Source organism: Pezoporus wallicus, unplaced genomic scaffold (genome assembly GCF_028554395.1).
Source record: "Pezoporus wallicus isolate ANWC-B61680 ecotype Strahan unplaced genomic scaffold, APGP_CSIRO_Pwel_v1 contig_7819, whole genome shotgun sequence".
Taxonomy (NCBI): Eukaryota; Metazoa; Chordata; class Aves; order Psittaciformes; family Psittacidae; genus Pezoporus; species Pezoporus wallicus.
The window spans coordinates 67,426-87,436 of NW_026642241.1; the positions used below are offsets into that span (position 1 = coordinate 67,426).

Sequence of the window (20,011 nt, forward strand, 5' to 3'; positions counted from 1 at the left end):
TTTCCTCCAAGTTAAAAAAGAAACAAAGGCCAAACAGAACAACGCAGGACCATTACCTCCTGCCTCAGAGGTCAGTGAGCGTGGTACGAGCACAGCATCTGACATGGATAAATGACCAAGCAAAAGGAACTGCATTCATCCAGGTGCCTCCTGACAGCACTGGTGAACAGGCTAAAAGGGAATTTAAAAAGAGTACGGTTTCTGATTTGTCTCACTCCTTTTGCCTGTAGATCAGGCCAAACATCAAGCATGTTGGGAGGGGCACAATTTAAAGCAACACTACTCAACCAGAAAGCACTCGTCAGCAATATACAATGCAAAATGACAGACAGCGATGCGTGCCCAAACAGAGGAGATGGAAAGCAGCTTTCTGCAGCTTCTAACACTAACAGGGGTTTGCCCTTACCTGCTCACAAGTCTGCACAGAGGCCGCTCTGGGCAGAAAATGCACAATGCTGCAGGAAGTCATCAATCCCACAAAGCTCCAGAACTGTCAGTTTATGCATGTGTAAATTGGTTTTCTACAGTTTCTCTTAAACCCAAATCCATGCCTTACGCACATGCTGCACAGCAACGCTGACACTGCTGGATTTCCCTCATGCCACGGTGGAACACAGGTCACGGCCCCCTTCTGAGCTTGTCAAGTTCCAGAAGTTTCCAAGGGGGAAATCAAAGAGCATCTCCCAGCAGGCTGAGCTACAGACCGGGTGGCTTGGGAGCCCCACAGGTGATCTCTTCCATATGAGCGGTACAGGACAGCATTGCTGGCATCAGAGCAAACCCACCCGGACGCGGGACGCTTGTAGAGGCCTGCTCTTCATGGAGGTCAGAGCGCTTCTCCTTGTTTAGTGTTGCAGAAAACTGAGCCCCTCTCATCGATAAGCTGCTCCCATAATCAGTCTAATCCCTTTAACCCCAGCAACCTTCATCACAAAAGAAAAAGTTATATATGAACCCAAACAGAAAAAGAAAAAAAAAAAAACATATTTACAAAGTTTGTACAATATACACATCTGATTTTCTATGGGACACACTGCACCAGAGGAAAGAGGGCCATGGCTCTGAAACAAGTCTACTTATCAAGTGCTGTTAACTACTAATGGAGACTCTTATGGAAACCAGTCTGTAGTGTTCCTACTAGAGCACAGGGCTTTTTTTATGGCTCCTGCAAAGGATGACAGGCTACTCTTTCCTTCTGGAGCTATGATGCTGCACCTAATCAGCCCAGATTTTAAGTTGGTTTTGTTTTAAATACAGGTATTTACAGTGTGGGTGAACTGCAGATGCATATCAACTCCTCCAATTAAAGAAAAAAAATAAAATAAAGTTGAAGAAAAAAAAAAAAAGCAGTATTCCCAATACAATTCACCTCCCAGCCCTGGGCTTGAGTACTTGGGGAGGAGGAGAGGGGGAAGACAGGGGAACTTTGACCTGAAACCAAAAACGGCTGTTGATTCCTTGGGCTGTCATAAAGGTGAAATTCTGAATGGTCTCATAGCATAAGGCACTTTGCACGAATAAGTAACAAGCTCTTTAGCTTAAAAACAGATGAGTAACCAGGGAGAAGTTGAAATGCACTCAGTCGACGGTTGAAGAATTTGAAATAGCTGACAAGCTCGTGTTCATCGCGGTTCTTCTCTTTCCAGGGTTTCTCTTCTTCCCTTGCTGCCCCTCCCACCCAAAGACAAAAGAATTTAAAACCAGCAGTTAGTGCAACTAATGTTCAATCAGCACACAGTGCAAACAAGTGGAAAACCAAAAAGACATTCCTCCTTTTATCTTCTTTCTTCCTTGCTGCCAAATTTAAAAATAAAAAAAGGCCGAGCTCTTTAGTCTTCATAGCTCCGAAATGAAAAGACGAAGAAAAACCCACAAAGAGAAGGGTATCCCCAAAGAAACGATGTGTCACAGATCTGGATCAAAGGGCTTCACCTTCTGGCTTGTGTAATCAAAGCCTGCAAAACCAAACCAAAAACACAACCACAACACTCACAGTTAAATCGAATCTGTGCAAACCCAGACCCTAGGTAATGAATCACACCAACTATGTGGCAGCTCTGGAAACAGAAAGGACATTTGAACAGCTCAACCCCAACCACAGCTTTGCAGAAAAAGGTGCCGCTAATGCCCTACCATACCTATGGAGCACAGCTACCTTGCTGGCTTCCTATCCCTCAGGAAACAGCAAACAGCTCCCTGGCAAGGTCACAACATTCCCCTTAAGGGAGGAAGCCAGACAAGAGCCTTTTCCATGTTCATCACCTAGGTTTGGGAGGTTTTTTTATTTACTTATGAAACTCAGAGAAAGCAAACCAGAGGCTGCAAGTCAGCTTGGTGGGACCAGCTAGGGCTGTCCTGGACTGAGCTCACAGAAGAGATGCAGGGACACTTGCACGCTAGCTAGTGTTAGAACACTTCTACAACCACTTTTTGGTTTTGTCGCCCAAAAGGAATTTCAGCAGCTTTTCGGGTTTCTCTAATTCACCATCTCCAAAAAGAGCACACAGAGCAATTTCCAACCCGAACTATACCGTATCTGGTCTTGCACTGTACAGTGTCTTAGCTAAAACCAGAGCAAACATCACCCTAAAGCTGTTTTGCTTGACTGTGATCCAGCGCAAATTTTCTTCTTGTCAAAGGACTGGCCGCAGCAGTTTTTCCTCGGACAATGCTCAGAAAGGGCACACGTGGGAGTCTCTGACACTGAAGCCTGATTTTCTTCTGAAGCTATGCAGACGACCTCGAGCGGCAGCAAAGCTGAACTACAGCTTTACTACCGATTTGAAAGTTCACTTGCCAAGAGTCCCATGAACCAAAGGATGCAGAAGATGCAGCACCTTTAGCCTGAGCCTGTGCCCTCTAACTGGTGAGGTGCTTCAGCATTTCTGCTGGAGCTCTGTTCCAAAACCTATTCATTTTTCTCTCCTCCCCTTTTTGAGGGCCACCTTCCTCTCTGCCCCTCACATGATTTCTCATTTCAGCTAAGCGATACGGAAGAAATCCTTAGGCTGCCAGTAGCCATCTTGGACTCTCCAAACACCATTTCCCCTGCCCCTTTCTCTCCCATTTTTGGTCTCCTTAGCATATGGCGAGCATTTCAATTCCTACAACTAAAAATCCCTCACCTTCCACTCCCAGCTTCAGCACATCCCCAGAATTCCTTGGACCAAGAGTCTCTTTCAAACCCTTGTTTTCACATTCAGACCCTCTTCAGCACATCGGTTTCCCCCTCCCCCTGCAGTAACATTGACACACCAGCTCTTCTTTCATCCAACACAACTCCTCTAATCAAGAAGGCATTTACATACGCACATGCTTACTGTTTCTCATCTTCTACAGGTTCACTGTGGTATTCTGCCACATACAGGCTCTTGTCAATGTTGCTTGGTATGGGCTTAATTTCAGTTCCCAACTGCTCCTCAATACTTTTCAGGTTGAATCGATCATCATAGGTGATCAAGTTGATGGCCAGGCCAAGATGACCAAAGCGACCTTAACAAAACAACAGACAACTGAACTAAGTAACAGAAGGCCGACTGAAATAGTCTGTCCACTATGCAGTGACTAAAACTCAGCTCTCTGCTGATATAAATCGAGTCCAGACCCCACCACAGGTCTCTACAACTTTCATGTCAGATTTTGGTAAGGAGTTTTGTACTGTTATAAGAATACAAAAACCCAGGAAGTTCAAAATGCTCTGACAAAACCTCACTGATTACAAAAAAAAAAAAGTCCTCCACTACTACATTATGCAGGTCCAGCCCTTCTTCAATAACAGAGCTCCTGAAAAAGCCTGAACTACTAAGTTCAAACACAGAGACCTCCTCTGTTCACTGCCTTCCTTAAGAATGTATTTTGCTAGTGTCCAGATATTGGAAACATACCTCGGAGAAACACTCGCAGAAGAAAACTACCCTTAAGCCACTACAGAAGCTTAAGTTTTCTGTACAGAATTCTCCCAAACTGCAAACAGGAGCACTAGTAAGTTAAAGCAAAACATGCCTTCCCCTCCAACCCCTATAGGCTGGTTCAGGCTGGTCTCAAGACAAAAGCCTTTCATTTAATTATTTGTAAGGATAACCATCTGAGATGATACCCAAAATAAATTTGTCAGAAAAAAAAACAATGCTACCTAAAGTACTTCTCAGGAACAGTCATAAAACCCAGAAGCCAATTCAAGCCTAAGAAACATAACAGTCATCCTGAAAGCTGCACTCAAACGGTGTTTTTGTCTCACCTGATCTGCCAATACGATGGAGATAAGTCTCTGCCAGCTTTGGGAAATCAAAGTTTATCACCACATTCACAGCCTGGATATCAATACCTCGGGTAAACAGATCTGAGAAACAAGCCAGGTCATGAAGAAAGTTAAGTTTCAGTTGGATCAAATGCTGACAGCATTCAGGGTGGTGACATTAACAGTGATTAACAGTGGCTTGCACTGGTTTCCAGATGCAAGTTTCCCCGGTACCAAAGACACTTCACATACAATTCTGTTACAGATTTTTCTTGCTCTTGATCCCGTATAAACATGAAGAAGAATGACCAAAACACCAGATCTGCATATCTATGCCAAAAAAAGTAATTAGCACAAAGCTTGTTTTTTCCACACCAGACTGCTTCTGAGCAGGTCATCTTATACACACATCTCCTCACACCACTGTGCCCTGCCAGTGTCACAACAGACTTGAGATCTGAACTACATCCTGACCCAGACAAGTACAAGGATCAGGAGACACTGCCACAGCACTGCCCAAACAGGCTGGACAATAGAAAACTCTGATCATACACAGGCCATTCAAAACTATAAAACGTGTGAAAATACACAGCAAACATAACTAGTGCAGAAAATACCTACACAGTAAAATAATTCACTTGCAAGTTGTACCTTCAGGGTTTGTCAGAAAAGACAAAGAACTACAGGGCTAAAGGAGCACTGCAGCCTGCTAAGCTCAGGCCTGACCAAGGGAAATTACCAAAACGTCTTGTGTTGTTTTATGACAAATCAAGTGGCCTCTTATACCTGGGCTAATGGTTAATTTGTTTCCTATCACAACCTTTACAAACAGGAAAATACTTAGGAACTCTTACCAGTGCAAACAAGATTGCGGCATAATCCATTTCGGAAATCATGGAACACACGATTGCGGTGCTCCTGGAAATAAATACACATACACATATATAAATCAAGGATAAAACAAACAAAAAACCCACACCGTTACTTCCAGGTATATTCAAGTTACAAACACTGACCTTCAAGCTCATGAATGCCTCCCCCTTGTCACCATGAGTCTAGTTTACATTCAAAATTAAAACAATCACATGTCGCTTCAACCTTCTGACATCTTTTGAGTACGCTTACTGAAATGAAGGCTGTGTGGTCTGCCATGGCTCCCCATGCTGGCAAAAGCAAGGCAGAAACTACCATAACTGTGCCTTCCATCAATGGTCTATGCCTACAGTGGAATAACTAACCTGAGCCAACACCATCTGACCAGCTACGCTCTGAATGCTCTGGGAAGAGGCTTGGGGCTGGGGAGGAGGGTGGTCTAAAACCAAATCAACACCAGATCAACATGTTTCAGTTTTCCAAGAACATGCAAATTCAAGGAGAGCACAAGACTCAGTTCAGCTGTGCAGTAAAGCCTGAGGTGGTGTGGAATAAACCGCTGGAGGCTTCATACTCACCTGCCTCATTTTAGCATGGATATAGAAGCAGGAATAGCCCAGCTGGGAGATCTTTTTGGCTAGCAATTCAACCCGTTGAGAAGAGTTGCAGAAAATGATCGACTGGTTAATCTGAAGCTGAACATATAAGTAACACGCTCAGTAAATGCAGCATTTTACTAACAAAAATAACCCAAAACAAGGGGGGTTGTAACTAGATGATCTTCAAGGTCCCTTCCAACCCAAACCATTCTGTGATTCTATGGTAAGATGTAAGTTTAAATCCCTCCCAGAAAGAAAGCAAAGCAGGCATGCTTCTGGTAATCCACACAGTCTCTATTTTGTACAAAGGTGCAGGACAAGAAGCTCTTGGTTTTAGCTTCAGTGAAATAGCACATTTTGACAAGGAAAATGTGTTGTTCAGCAGTCTTTTTAAGACCGTCACTCTCAGTTTTATTTGTGTTTCTGAAAGGCAAAATGCCTGGGTACATTTTCGACCCAGCCCTACCACTCACCCTGGAGAATAGCGTATTTAGGCAGTGTACTTTCTGACGTTCAGTTACATAGGCATAGTACTGGGTAACTCCCTTCAAGGTCAGCTCCTCCATCAGATTAATCTCATAGGGTTTCTGTAAATGGGAATTCTGAAAAAGAAAGATAAGAATAAAGTGGGCAGATCTGCATGCAAAACAATGGAAGTACTTCCTACCCTCTGGCACATTTAACTTCCTCCATGGCAAGAATGCACAACCTCACCACTCGCTCTTCATACATGTGAAACAGGGCAGGTAAGATTTCCTCAAGGAGTAGTTGTAAATGTACTTGCACTGATGCAACCAAGTGGGCTTGAACAGAGCACCCTCCAGAAGCAAATCAGTGCCCATGGAACTAACTGACATACCAAGTGGAAAACAACACCTCTTAGGCAAGAGCTGTGCGCACCTCACTCTCCCGTTAATGCTACTGCAGGCCAAAAATTATTTTCAAGCTTCTGTCCTAGATTTATGCTAATTTAGATTAAAGCAGTGGAATTTGCATGCATTAAAAAAAAAAACCCAAACAAGCAAGCACTGACAGCTATGCACCACTCATTCACACACTTCACATGCAGCGTCATCATCATCGTGCATATATGGCAGGATTTTCACTCACCATGAACTTCTGTACACTCAAAGGGAAAGTGGCTGAGTAGAGCAAAATCTGTCTGTTTTTAGGTAGCGTGAGAATAATGTCTTCCATTATTTGAACAAAATCTTGAGACAGCAACTTATCTGCCTGTAACAACAGAAATAATAAAGAGTTAAGTTAAATCAACGGTGCGAGAATCCAGTCTTCTGGTAGTACCATACAGGGGAAAAAACAGAACAAACCAAAACACCTGGAGCCTTATGGTGGGCTCGTCCCTTTTGGAACACACACCGCTCCAAAAGACGTTTGCCTTAGCTGCTGGAGACGGGATTCATCAGTAAAAGAAGTCTACCCTCTCCTGGTTTTCAGCACTTGGCTTTAAATGCAATCAAATTCAGGAGAACTGAATGGCACCTCAACTGAAAAGTTATCTGGGTTCCTATCAGTCATCCAAGAGTTTTCACACAACTGTTTTCTCCATCACTCACTCAGAAGCCCATACACTACCAGATGTTCATGTATCAGTTTTCTACATGAGCACAGCTCACTCATTATAAACTGAAACCAAATGAAATGTGTTCCTTCCTTTCAGAATAGACCATTAATCTATTCTTCAGGGACAGCAAAGACAACAGGAAAGGCACATATTCCTGGGCTGTTTTAAAAGATTAATGTGAAGGAAAGTTCTGCCAAATGACCTTCTCAAAAATACTGAGAAATGGATGATCTATAACCTTACAGTGTCTCTAAGCAAAGTTTGATTTGTTGCTGTGCATAATGAGGAGACTCACTGAGACACATCATTGCTTTAACTCAGCATTAAAATCCCAAAATGTTTAACATGAGCAACTTGCCTCATCCAATACTATCATCTGGACATGCTCAACTTTTGCTACTCCTTTCTTGATGAGATCGAGAATTCTCCCAGGGGTAGCTATCACCACATGCACTGTAAGGTTAGAAGAGCAAAAAAAAAAAAAAAACAAACAAACAAAAAAAAAACGGTTAAGGCGACTGAAACAACATTTCTGGCATTCATGGCCATGTTTCATATGAACAGTTTGAGAGAATGATGGCATACAAACAGTGAATGAGAGGTAGTCTGTTCTGTAACAGGCAAACAATAACAACAAGCAGAAATTCCACTGCCACACTGTAAAAGCCATGAACAAACAGCAACTGAAGTGTAGTAAAAGTGCTCCAACCTGTATCATCAAGCCTCATTATGTCATCTCGCAGATTGGTTCCTCCCGTTGTTGCCATCACTTTGGCACCTCCCATGTGTTTGCTGACTTGGATACAGATTTGACTGACCTGCAGGGCTAGTTCACGGGTGGGAACAATCACCATTGCTGAAAGTTAAAAGCATCAGCGTGAGCTACTAGAAGACACTGTACCCAAAATGCTAATCCTCAGAGGAAGCGGAGACTTTACACAAGATAGACTGCAGTGCTTTAGGGAGGCCTGCTCTGGGTACCCTGAAGCAGACCTAGAAACTGCTCTCAACAAGGCAAATTCTGTGCAAGGGTTCTCCATCTCTCAATACTCCCTTCACATAAGTCCCCTGGCCAGCGCACTGGCTTCTCACTCCAAATCCAATCCCCAGAGCAAGACTGAAGATGTCTTCCACTTCAAGCTTTTGAAAGCAACTGTGGGACTTTTAAAATTCCACCTCCCCTGCTCCCCTTTAACTGTCTTTGGAAGTACAAGCAGATAATCTGCGCTCCTCGGTTTTGTTAACTTGTTTTAGGCTCAAGTCTGCTACGTAGTGACTGACACCACTACCTGGCTGCAGCTAAGTGAGATCCATCTCAACTGACCTTGTATATTGTCCTTCTTTAAGTCTAGCCGTTCAAGTAAAGGAATGAGGTAGGCTCCACTCTTGCCTGTTCCATTTTTTGCTCTAGCCAAGATATCCCTACCCGATAAAGCAATGGGGATGCTCTCCTCCTGAAAAGCAATGGGAGATAAATAGTGGGTAAGCAATGGTAAGACACAGTCACCAAACAGGCTGGCCAGATTTAACTGCACTCTCTAACAGTACTGCGTGAAATCTACTTCTCTAAAGCAAAAGACAGTCGCATCTCTAAGTCACCCAGTGCATGACTTAGTGGCCCTTGGGGGAGGGCAGGAATCTCTTAAATGTCCAACTAAATCACTAAGTTCTACTGTTAACAACCCCAGTTCTCTCAAATCACAACAGGAGTATCCAACACTTAAGTGAGACTAAGAATCTCAAGACATTTATAAAACTAAATGCTGCTTGTAAGTAGTCTTAAAACTTGTACTAGTCTCCTAACCTGAATAGGAGATGGTTTTTCCCAGCCCATTTCAAAAATTCCCATCAGCAACTCCCGTTTCAAACAGTAATCTTCAAACTCATTTCCTTTTGTGGAGGTCACGTCCTGGAAAAATCAAAAAAGCACTTCCGTAAGATTACGTCACACAGACTGGTCTGACTCAAGGAGAGACTGTGTATGCAAGAAGACCACAAAGCTCATTCCATTACTATACAGGAGCTGCCACTAATATGTGCAATATCATGCAGTGGAGAAGGAAACATTAACCTTCTTGTAACCAAATACAGTGCTGTGAACTGTCACCTTTTAGTCCGCCTTGCAAGAGACACTGACAACTGTCAGTTATGCTGTAACACCAATACAATAAGAAACCCTCAGCAAACTGTTTTCAAGCCTTCTGAGAGAAGTGTCTCTCCTAAGCAGCTGTAGAAGTTAATTTCTCATTGCAAACAGCAGGTGCTGAACTGCATTTCAATCTTTGCTTAAGACAAATATTTTGCCACCACAGCTTCTCCCAGATCTTTTATTTAGTATTTATGTAATTCAACCATCCTCACCGAAGTTTTGATTCTCAAATCCTTTGGAGGGAGTTTTAAAGTCTTCTTCCAGTCATCACCAGGTCTAGAGCAAAAATAAAATTAAACCAAGTTAAAAAGGAATCTGGTTTAATGATTTTATTTTGAAGCTTTACTTCCATAGAGGCAGCAATAAACGTGTCGTATTTTCACCTCCTAAAAACCGAAAGCGCCTACACACAGGAGCTCAAGCCTTCTCTGAGCTAAGCAGGATGCAACAGGCAGGAAACTGTAAACAGAGAAAATCAGCAGTCTGCCAAACGCCCAAAGAATTTGTGAAATCTCAATCCAGCCATGATTCAAGTCCCATTTTTAGGGCACTGAATCAATTCAGTCGAACACACATTTAAAACTGAGCACTGACTTAGTCATATGACAGAAACTGACTATAATAAATCCACATGAGAATATTTCATCATGTAAAAGAGAAAAAAGTTCTCTTGGGCACATCCAATCTTAACCTGTGAGTAATGAAAGAAGATGAAAAACCACCTTGGGGGAGAAAATTAAGTAAGCACACGCTCCACTTGTTGACCAACTGCTGGCAGCTTTTGCCCTCAATGAGATTTAGACACCCATCCTCTCTCGAAAGCCACTGTACAGAGAGGAGCAATCCCTTTTCTTCCCCAATCCCAGGAAGTCATGAGGGACTTTGGATGAGTTGAAGTAATCAATTTCATTAGAGGAACCCATTACAAATAAAAAACAAAAACAACAACAAAGGACAACAGGAAAACAAAACCAAACCAAACCGGGAAGGAGTCAGGCAAGCTACTGTCAGACTCCAAGTACTCCATTACGCTCTCTCTGACGACAGCTGGCATTTCCTTCACAAATCATCAAGTAACAAATTAAAAGTGAATGTTGTTCAGAGGAAACAAAAAAAGAAGACGTTACCGTACCATCCAAGTCTTTTACATCTCTCAGGATTTCCAACCAGCACCCTCAGTTTATTAGCACACTTCCAAAACCAGTTTGATGGCAGTAGGGTATCACAGTGGTACCATATTATCTCAGCTCAGGCTCTGATGAATTAAAGCCAGAGCGTTGCACCGAGGAGAGCAAGCTCTACTATTTAAAATCAATGAAAAAAGATTACGTGCTTTAAGGAATTTCTCACTGCAAGAAAGAACTGCAACAAATGACAGCAAACACAACTGCACTGAGACTAGGGGGCATTTCCTTCTCGGTCTTCAGTTCAGTTCTTTCCCACTCCCCAATTCCCCTCTCATACCAGTCTCAATGAGCAAATAACACAGGATGCTACTGCTCAGTGGGCTATGTCTGACAAGCAGCTACACGTTTTGAAAGCAAAGCGTCACGTGCAATTTTCACAGTGAAGCCACAGCAGAGAAATACAGCTTCCTTTTCATAGTGCACACCATAGGACACTTCCAACCAACAAGGTTATAAAACAGTAGTAGCAAACTTTTTAACACAAGAACACTTCCCATACATGACTCTGAAACATGGCAGCCAACGGAAACACTTACTTAATAGTGGTGGTCATAATCTGCGCTTGCTGTTGAGTGCCGTTATTGATTGTGTTGGCGTTTTTCAGCTGGTTCATCTGTTGCTGAGTTTGTGTGCCTCCACCTCCTGGGCCCCCACTGGGTTTTACAGGGCCTCTCAACTGCCCATTCTGACTGGATAGACCCATTATAACAGGGTTCTCTGTTCTGGCCGTGCTCATGTTTTTAAAGATGTCTTTTTAGACTTCAAAACTTTGAAAGTCAGTACAGAAACTGTAATAACAGTTTATTAGACTCTCCAAAACGAAGAGATAAATAAGTCTTGCTCAATATATGAGTCCTTTATTGCAATGCAGGCAAGCACCTGTAAGTCACTCAAAAGTAAAGTAGTAACTTGCTCTGATGCACTGTGGATCAACTTTTTTAAAAAAAAAAAAAAGCCCTCTAACAAAGTTGAGTTATATCAGAATTCACTTGGTTCAATCTGAAAGAGAAGCAGATGGTGACAATTAGTATCTGGGGGTTTAGCTACAGAAAGCACATCAGTTTACCTTTGTACTTTAAGAGTCACTTCTTCCCAGGCAGTAGCAGCAGCATCTGCTTTTCCATTTTCTCAGAAATAATTTCCAAGACACTTGTCAAAACTCTTTTTCCCCTTTCTGTAAAGCTGCAGCCACCACCTTCAGTCACCAAAGATGATGCTCTCAACAGCTGTACTTTCAGCAGCCTTTCAGTGAATAGCTGCTTGAGAAATACTACCTGCACACACCACCACCCCCCCCCCCCCCCGCCTCGACATAAGCATGAATCACATCAAGTGCTTTGCTGGTTCTTGAAATTCCCCCATTTCTGGGACACAGCAAAGCAGTCCTAAAGCTAAGCAACGTTATGCACAAGTGTGTGACAGGAAACAAGACCTCAACATCAAGTGAATATTCCAGTTAGAACTGATGAAAGCCTTAAGTAACTCTATTCACTCTTTTTGCTTCAAAAGAGAAATACAAATTATGCTTTTTTTAATTACAATAAAAACAAACAAGCACACAGATGAAAAAACACCCCACCAAAAGAGCTTCCTCTCCTCCAACCCAGAAAGTTAGTTCACCAGCTTTTAAACTGGGTACTGATTTAACACCATTCGAATAGTGAAACTAACCACCTCATCAAGCTGAGCTGAGAGTAGCTTCCTGTTTTGTTAAGTCTAAGTGACCGGGCCTGAACTGAAGCAGTGAGCAACATACATTTACACCAGATACCTAGCTTCCTGCTTCTGTCCCCTGCATGACGTTACGTTACAGCTGGCAGTAACCACTCATACTGCTCTCAAAGATAACATTTGAACACAACTTTATATCGCCTGGGTATTGAGGAGAAAGGTTAGCAAAAACGTAGAGACAGCAGAAAGTCTGCACCTTCGACAGGATAGACCAGAGCTGAAAATACTCCTCACAACAATACAAAGCAGCCACGACATTGCTAGTCCAAAACCTTTAAAAGCAGAAGAAATTTGGCTTGCCTGTACAATCCCTCCTCACTACACGTCTGTATCTTGGGAAAACGCGAAGAAAAACCAGCAGACTACTGCTCCCTAAGTTCAGCGTTCACAAAAGCCACGCAGTTCCTCAGTGAATAAAACGCATGTTCAAGAGCATTTCAAAAGGGTGAAAAAGAATCTAGACTCTTTCCAGACGTCCCAGCTGTTTCTGAGCACATCAATTCCAGCTTCACGCAAAACTACGGTGTGCAGAACTAGGATTTTAGCCGGCTATTTTCCTGGCCGGAACCACTGTTTCGAGGCGTCTTTACGTTAAGTTTGTAAAAACAGGTCGAGTCACAAAAGCCACCGGAGCCGCCTAAAAGACCCGAATACCAAAGCCAAGGAGTTCTCCGATACTGTAGGAGACGTACCCCCTCAGTCCCTGAAGCTCCCTCGCTCCTAACTACCCTTTAAAACGACACTGATTCAAGACGAACGCACGGGCTCATGGAACGCCGCCAATCTTCCCGTTCCGGGACCAGAAGCGCCACCATTTCGCAAACCGACAGTCCGACGGCAAAAAGTCTCCACGCACACACAAACACACCGCCCCCCCGCCCCGACTCTCCTCTCCAGGCTCAGACCACGCAGGCAGGCGGGCGGGCAGGTAGCCGCCGCTCGCTCTTTCCCTTCCTCTGCCCGCAGCAGACCCCAGGCCTCGGCAGGACCAGGCCGGGCCGGCCCCAGCACAAAGCGGCCGCGCAGCAAACCCGGCCGCAGGAGCCCCCGCGGTGTCCATTGTTTCCGGCAGCCCAGGCCGCACTGCGGCGCCGCACCCGCCGCGGCAGAGCGGCCCCCGTACCCTGCGGCGGGGCCGACGCCGCTCGAGAAACGCAGCTGCGCCACACCGGCACCTCCACCCGCAAACAATGGAGCTGCCCCCACCCGCCGCCCCGGCCGGCAGCGAGCGCCGCCGCGGCCCCGCCCTGCGCCCCGGCCCCCCGCCCAGGCCGCTCCCGCCGCGGCCCAGCCTGGCCGGCCGCCCGCGACCCGCTCGTAGCCCCTGGGCGCCGCCAGGCCCCACACAGGCCCCACCGCTCGACGGCAGGCCGCGGGGCTCGGCCGGGCGGCAGCGCTTCCCCCCAGCCCGCTCCCGCTGCCCCGCGCCCTCCCCGGCGCCCCGGCCCGTTCTCACCGCCACCAGCCGCGCTCCCCTCTCGCCCAGGTATAAAATCCTCTCGCTCCCCCTTGGTGCCTTGTTATGGCGACTCGACGCTCCAAGATGGCGGCTTCCTCCTTCCTCCCGTGCGCCCACCCCCTCCCGGCAGGGCAGGCTGGCCCCGCCCCAGCCCCGCACGCACGGACGCACGCACGCACGCACGCACGCACGCACGCACGGCGCGCGTCCCCCGGCTACGTGAGCGCGCGCGCCGCGCCCCCTCTCGGGGCCCGTGTCGTGTGGTACCGGAGATCCCCGCCGGGACCGAGCCGTACCGGGGAACCCGAGTGCAGCGCAGGAGGAGCATGGAGGAGCGCTCCCCCCCCTCCCCCGCTGGGATCAGAGATAACGGAAACATTCCTGTTTCCGAAGAGCGGCCCGGACAGGTGCCGTGCCTCTGGTGCCAGCCGTGTCTCGGTGACTACGTACACATGACATGAAAACGCGGACTGGGCCACATGCAGATCGTGGCAGCTTAGAAATCGCCACTTCCTCTGTAGGGAGCCGTTATTTAACCGAGGACTTGACAAACTGAGGCACGGCAGGAACGGGATCTTATTAAACGCCAAATGAAAATGCTGATAACCCCCCACCTGTTCCACGCAAACTTGTGTTAAAGCGTTTTTTTCCTGAAACAGGCATAAAAGGACCCCAAAACCTCCCTCTTTCCCCTCGCATGGACAGTTCTTTCCCAGGTTCCTCACATCTACAGCCAGCTTCAAGTTGTTCACCCCTGCCTTCGACAGCAAAACGCAGTCCTGGGACCATGAGAGGTCTGCAGGACACAGTGGCTGCGACGTGCCACGCTGCTCCCTCCTCTGACGGCCGCAGCAGTTGTGGCCGTAAGGCCTGGTTGACCAGCCTAGCGTAATAATTCCACCTATTCCGGCCCAGTTCAGATGGGAAATAAGATCAGCACAGCCCTGGTCTTTACCTCCTTCTTTCCTTCTCTGCTGCAGGGACACTGCCATGTCCTGAGCTGCTGTCCCCTGATGCAAAGGGATTGTCCCTGATGTGCAGCTCCCTTGTCAGCATCTCTCCCACCCAATGCATCCGTCCTCTTTCTTTTTAAAGAAGACCTATAGACATTCTGGGTTTTCCCTAGTACGGACCAAAGGAACGTAGATTCTTCACACTGTGCTTTAAAACTCAGCTTACAGCACTAGAAAAAAGATGCTAAAGCCAGATGCTAATCTTTACATCAATCAGGTCACTCTATGCCAGGAGCTCATTTGCCTTGCAAATACTCTATTGTTGCATGCCAGGTCCCTCCCTACAGGCTTAAATGATTAACTCCACCCAAAAAAAAAAGAACTTTTGCTGAAACTGCTGGAGGAGAGACGGATTCTGCCCCTGAAACCATGGGGCCTGTCAGCTACTCATCAGAGACCTATGACTTGGTGAGTCAGGCCTGGCTTTGCTTCATAACAGGGAGAGCAGGTAGAGCTGGGGTGGGCTGAAAGGCCTGTTTTCTGTCTGTGCGTCTTCCACCCCTCCTGTTGGCAGAGGGGGAACCATCTCTTAGGCCTCACAATCTCCCCTTGCATCCCTTAAGACCTGATCGATGAAGGCACTGCGAGCGATCATGCTGCTCTGGTGGACAGCTATGCCCAAGCAAATCCAGTGCGAGCTCTCTGCCCATGAAAACCCTGGATAGGTCCACACATGCTCCTACCGCTGCCTTCTTCACAAACAGGCTTATGTAGGCTCTGCTGAAAGGGGAATAGGCAGTATTTTCAAAAGAGGGGACTTTTAAAGAGGGGAAGATAAATTGCAAGTACTTCTTCTAATAGGGAGCGATGATACTGTGTATTCTGCCCTGTAGTTCTCTCCCGTGTCTGCAAGACAGCAGCTGCGCCTTTTAGATTATGTTGTGCTATCCAAGGGGAAGTCCACAGCCGTGCTATCACTAGCCTGGTTTTCAAATGCAGCAGCTCAGAGTTTATTTTGTAATAGAGTGGCTCTGCAGCAGACCTCAGGTTTCATTTAGTTTCTCTGAAGAAACAACAGTCAGGTGCCGCAGCAAGAACAGTTTTGTACCTTTTCTCAGACTTGCCATGCTCAGGAGTCTGTGACATGCGTTTCCCTGGAGCTTCCATAAGGCACTGTGGTGTTCCCAGAGGCTTTGCTCTTATCTGTGCATTTCCCTAGTTCAGTGCCCGGAGAGAAGATGAGCAAGAAGCTCTGTCAGCAACTTGTGCTGATGTGGGCAATTCCAGTTTTAAGGCTCTCAGAGTGCAGTGTGATTCTCCTGGCCATGGCATGGGCTGGAAGGGAATGACTCACATGGAAAATCCCTAATAGTGCACAAGCTGTTTCTTTTCTGCAGCCAAATGTTTTGATTGCTGGCAGTTGTGGGGAACTGAGAAAAGCAGCTGACACGCGGAGACTGAAATAACTCTGAGATGTGGGTTAGAGGGGAAAAGGGATCCCTGAACAAAGAGCATGCAGGAATAGGCTTCCCTGGCATGCACTTGACTGCTCAGCTACAAAGACACCACTTTATCACCCACCAAAAGTCTGGCTGCAGTTGTGTTGCAGGGGACTTGCATGAATGTTTCCCTACACACGCACGCTCCTAGAGATGGGAGACACAGGCAGAGTCCCTAGAACCTTGGCCTGGCACATTCGGTGCATCTCCTGCAGCCCTGGGTCCCTGCCCTTCCTGTCTCAGCCCAGACTCTGACTTTTCATCCTCTTTTCTTTGTCTTCAACTCATCTCTGTCCGCTCCCACCCACAGTCACTCATGTGCATCGCTGCTCAGAGATGCACGAGAGCATGCCTCAGGCGCAGCTCAGCACACGCTTCCCCTGCCCACAGCGAGTGGCTTACGGTAAGAACCCTACCTGCCTACTGCAGCAAGCTGATGGTGTCTTGATAGTGGCACTTGGTCTCCACTCCAGCTCCACAGGCAAAGCGATACTGGAAACTCTTCAACAGCCAAAGCCTTTAAACACTGTGCAGGCTGCCCACCCGCTGTCACTGAGGCCACTATGGCCACCAAAGCCAGCCATTTCCCATCATTTTACTGCTCTTTAAAGCTGGAACCCTCCAACCTCTCTCCAGTGAGGTTTCCCATTCCAACACATGTTCCTTTCGGGTGTTCAGCGTGGTCACCCATGTGTCCTGAGCAGCCTGGTTTGCTCGCTGGACCACACTGCAAAGGTTCTTGGGTTGCTTTTTGGTATTTTGGGGGCCAGATTCAAGGATCTGGACCTGGCCAACAAATCACATGTTTCTGAGTTGTTGCTAACTCCTGGCATGGGGTCTGGGTACAGACGAGGCAGCGAATGTTTGTTTGGGAGGGATTTCTATAGGCTTTTGTCTTTAGCAGCAATCTCCAGTCTCCAAAATCATACCCTAAACCAGAAAACTTATTGTTCTTAGGGAATAAAAATGCTTCTCACCAAAGGCTTGCAGCTCACCGCTACAATCCGCAGTCACGAGTGTTTGAGGTTTGGAGCAGTGTAACGTCTCTACCCAGGGCAGTTCCATGCAGAGGCACCCAGCGTGTTGTCCATGAAGGTTGCCCAAGAAAGAAAACATGTAAATCCCTTTTCTGTAGCCAGGCACAGTGCGGGACCCAAGGCTGGTCATGGCCATTTGGGTAAGGGGTACACGGGGGAGCAAAGCCCCCAGTCAGCTCTACAGCTAAAGCAGGGCTGGGTTTAGAGCTGGGAACTCGGCGAGGGAAGGAGCAGCAGGTGCAAACAGTCACAGCTGGCAGTGAAAGGTATGAAAGCAGCAAGCAGAGGCTTCCGCTGTGGTTGACACTGGAGTCTCCACACTGGTCTCTAGAGAGCGTGGGGGTGAGCACATGGTGACTGCTGCCATACTCTCCCCAGTTATCACTGGTTTCTCAGCTTGACACGAGCCTCCTGTGCTGCTCATCTGTGCTTGAGCCTTTTGCTCTTGTGAACATGCAGCTTCTGCTTGAGGCGCCCGAGGGCAGGCAGAGCACAGCCACCATCACTGGGTTGTCCTGCGTGTGGCTCCAGCTTCCCAGCATCTGGGACTTGCCCACAGCCCCAGCCTGAGGACAGCTCACTCACCTAGTGAGGAGCTGCCGCAGGTCAGGCATGAATCACATCTGCAGTGGCTCCATCACACTTTCCTCACTGGTGTCAGCCTCAGGGCCCAGTGGTGTTTTCAGGTTCCCTTTCCTGCCCTGACTACAATTAATTCAGAACCACAGGGTTCACTGGTAGAACCGATTTCTCTCTCCAGCATCCATCCCCATAGCTATGGCACTGGTGTGCCTCAGAGGCATTCAAACACATGCCCCACACCTTTCTCTGAGTGTGTGGGAAGTCATCTGAGCACCGCTGCTGCTCTCCCCACCTTGCCTTGCCCCAGGCAGCTCTGAGGTCTCTGAGGAATAGAAGCAGAATGGGATGGGATCTGTGCACGTAACTGCGGTACAGATGTGCTGTGTGGTGAATCCCACCACCTTTCTACCTGGCTGCAGGCAGGATGGGGGGGTGGACACAACACAGTCAGGCTCACAAATGGGTAGGGGAGGGCTCTGTGCTGTGTAAGAAAGTAAAAGCCAGCAACCAGCAGGTAACGTGGTTGGTTACATGGTGAGAACCAGAAGATGAAACTGGTCATCTGTCTGGACAGCAGAACATGCCCAAATGCACCAGGTAAAGATTACAGGCTGAGCAGTGCTCACTGTTAAGAGGCTGGGACAACCCTCTTCATGAGCTGCTGCACCTCCTGGCACCAGAGGGGCTTCCCACATCACCGCACTGCAGACAGGCAGCATGTCCTCCTGAGGCAGGCAGGCTGTGGGAATCCTCTGCTCCAGCCTGCTGGGTGCAGCAGAGGGACCGGGCTCTCGTGTGCAGAAACGCCCCTCCGTTAACCAGAGCCTCTCTGTTCCCCAGAGCCAGGTGGAGCTGAGCGGTTACTATGAAGCTGAGAACACCACCCCTTCTTTGGAGGGCTACTTCTGCTTCAACCCAGCCTCATCTGTGGTCGGCAACCAGAGAGACCCCTTCAGAAAGGTCTTCATGCCCCTCATCTACTTACTGATGTTTGTGCTGGGGACAGTGGGCAATGCCCTGGTCCTGGTCATTTTAGAGAGGTTCAAACGGTCTCGCACTACCACAGAAACCTTCCTGTTCCACCTCACCCTGGCCAACCTGGCACTGTTGCTCACCTTCCCCTTCAGTGTGGTGGAGAGCTTGGCTGGGTGGGTATTTGGGAAGTTCCTCTGCAAGATCCTCAGTGCTGTCCACAAGATCAATTTCTACTGCAGCAGCATGCTGCTTGGGTGCATCGCTGTGGACCGCTACCTGGCCATTGTCTACGCAATCCACACCTACCGCAAGCGCAGAGCCCGCTCCATCCACCTCACCTGTGCGGTTGTCTGGCTCTGCTCGCTGCTCTTGACCTTACCTGATCTCATCTTCATGGAAGTCTGGACGGATGACAGCAATCGCAGCATCTGCTATTTTCCAGAGGTTGGGATTGATGGCAACAACGCCTGGCTGGCAACCCGTTTCCTCTACCATGCTGTGGGCTTCTTCTTGCCCCTGCTGGTCATGTGTTACTGCTACGTGGCCATTGTCCGGGCTCTGTGTCAGTCCCAGCGCCTGCAGAGGCAGAAGGCTGTCCGTGTGGCCATCCTGGTCACAGGCGTCTTCCTGCTCTGCTGGAGCCCGTACCACATTGTCATTTTCCTGAACACGCTTACCAAGCTAGAAGCCTTCACCAAGAACTGCCTCCTGGAAGACCAGCTGGATATGGCCATCATGGTGACAGAGGCCATCGGGTTCACGCACTGCTGCCTAAACCCCATCCTCTATGCCTTCATTGGAGTCAAGTTCCGTAACGACTTCTTCAGGATCCTGCAGGAGCTTGGCTGCATAAGCCACGAGACCCTGCAAGAGATCCTGGAGGTGACGAGGAAGGGCAGCGGGATCGAGTCTGACAACACCACCTCTATCTCCGCTTTCTAGCTGGGAAGAGCTGCCGGCAGGGGCTTGCCTTCCCAGTGGCACACATGTGGCCTCAGTCCCAAGTTTCACAAGCGTCCCACCACTTTCTTCAGTCCTCAGGAAACCGAGGTCCAACAGCCACCCAACACCCAGATCCCACCAAACACTTTTACCTGGCTCCTCCTGGTTCTCACACCTCTAGAAATCCATCCAGTCGGTGAACACTC

General features: G+C 47.7%; 2 protein-coding genes across 3 annotated transcripts; one reads left to right on the top strand and one right to left on the bottom strand.

Moving 5' to 3' along the window:
• Window positions 1-198: 198 nt before the first annotated feature.
• DDX6 (DEAD-box helicase 6) lies at window positions 199-13,960 on the bottom strand. 2 transcript variants are annotated; one of them, XM_057428242.1, is made up of 14 exons: window positions 13,815-13,960; window positions 11,164-11,626; window positions 9,653-9,716; window positions 9,096-9,200; window positions 8,616-8,745; window positions 8,001-8,147; window positions 7,646-7,744; window positions 6,820-6,938; window positions 6,183-6,311; window positions 5,689-5,805; window positions 5,092-5,155; window positions 4,238-4,339; window positions 3,313-3,492; window positions 199-1,955 (listed from the first exon to the last, which is right to left on the bottom strand). In XM_057428242.1, the coding sequence occupies exons 2-13, from the start codon at window positions 11,361-11,363 to the stop codon at window positions 3,317-3,319; spliced, it is 1,452 nt and encodes a 483-aa protein (XP_057284225.1). In that variant the 5' UTR covers window positions 11,364-11,626; window positions 13,815-13,960; the 3' UTR covers window positions 199-1,955; window positions 3,313-3,316. The 2 variants fall into 2 exon arrangements, with proteins under 2 accessions (XP_057284225.1, XP_057284226.1); XM_057428243.1 differs by lacking the exon at window positions 13,815-13,960 and adding an exon at window positions 13,390-13,522.
• Window positions 13,961-14,747: 787 nt separating this feature from the next.
• Window positions 14,748-19,821, top strand: CXCR5 (C-X-C motif chemokine receptor 5). Its single transcript, XM_057428248.1, has 2 exons — window positions 14,748-15,238; window positions 18,729-19,821. The coding sequence occupies exons 1-2, from the start codon at window positions 15,200-15,202 to the stop codon at window positions 19,803-19,805; spliced, it is 1,116 nt and encodes a 371-aa protein (XP_057284231.1). The 5' UTR covers window positions 14,748-15,199; the 3' UTR covers window positions 19,806-19,821.
• Window positions 19,822-20,011: the final 190 nt, after the last annotated feature.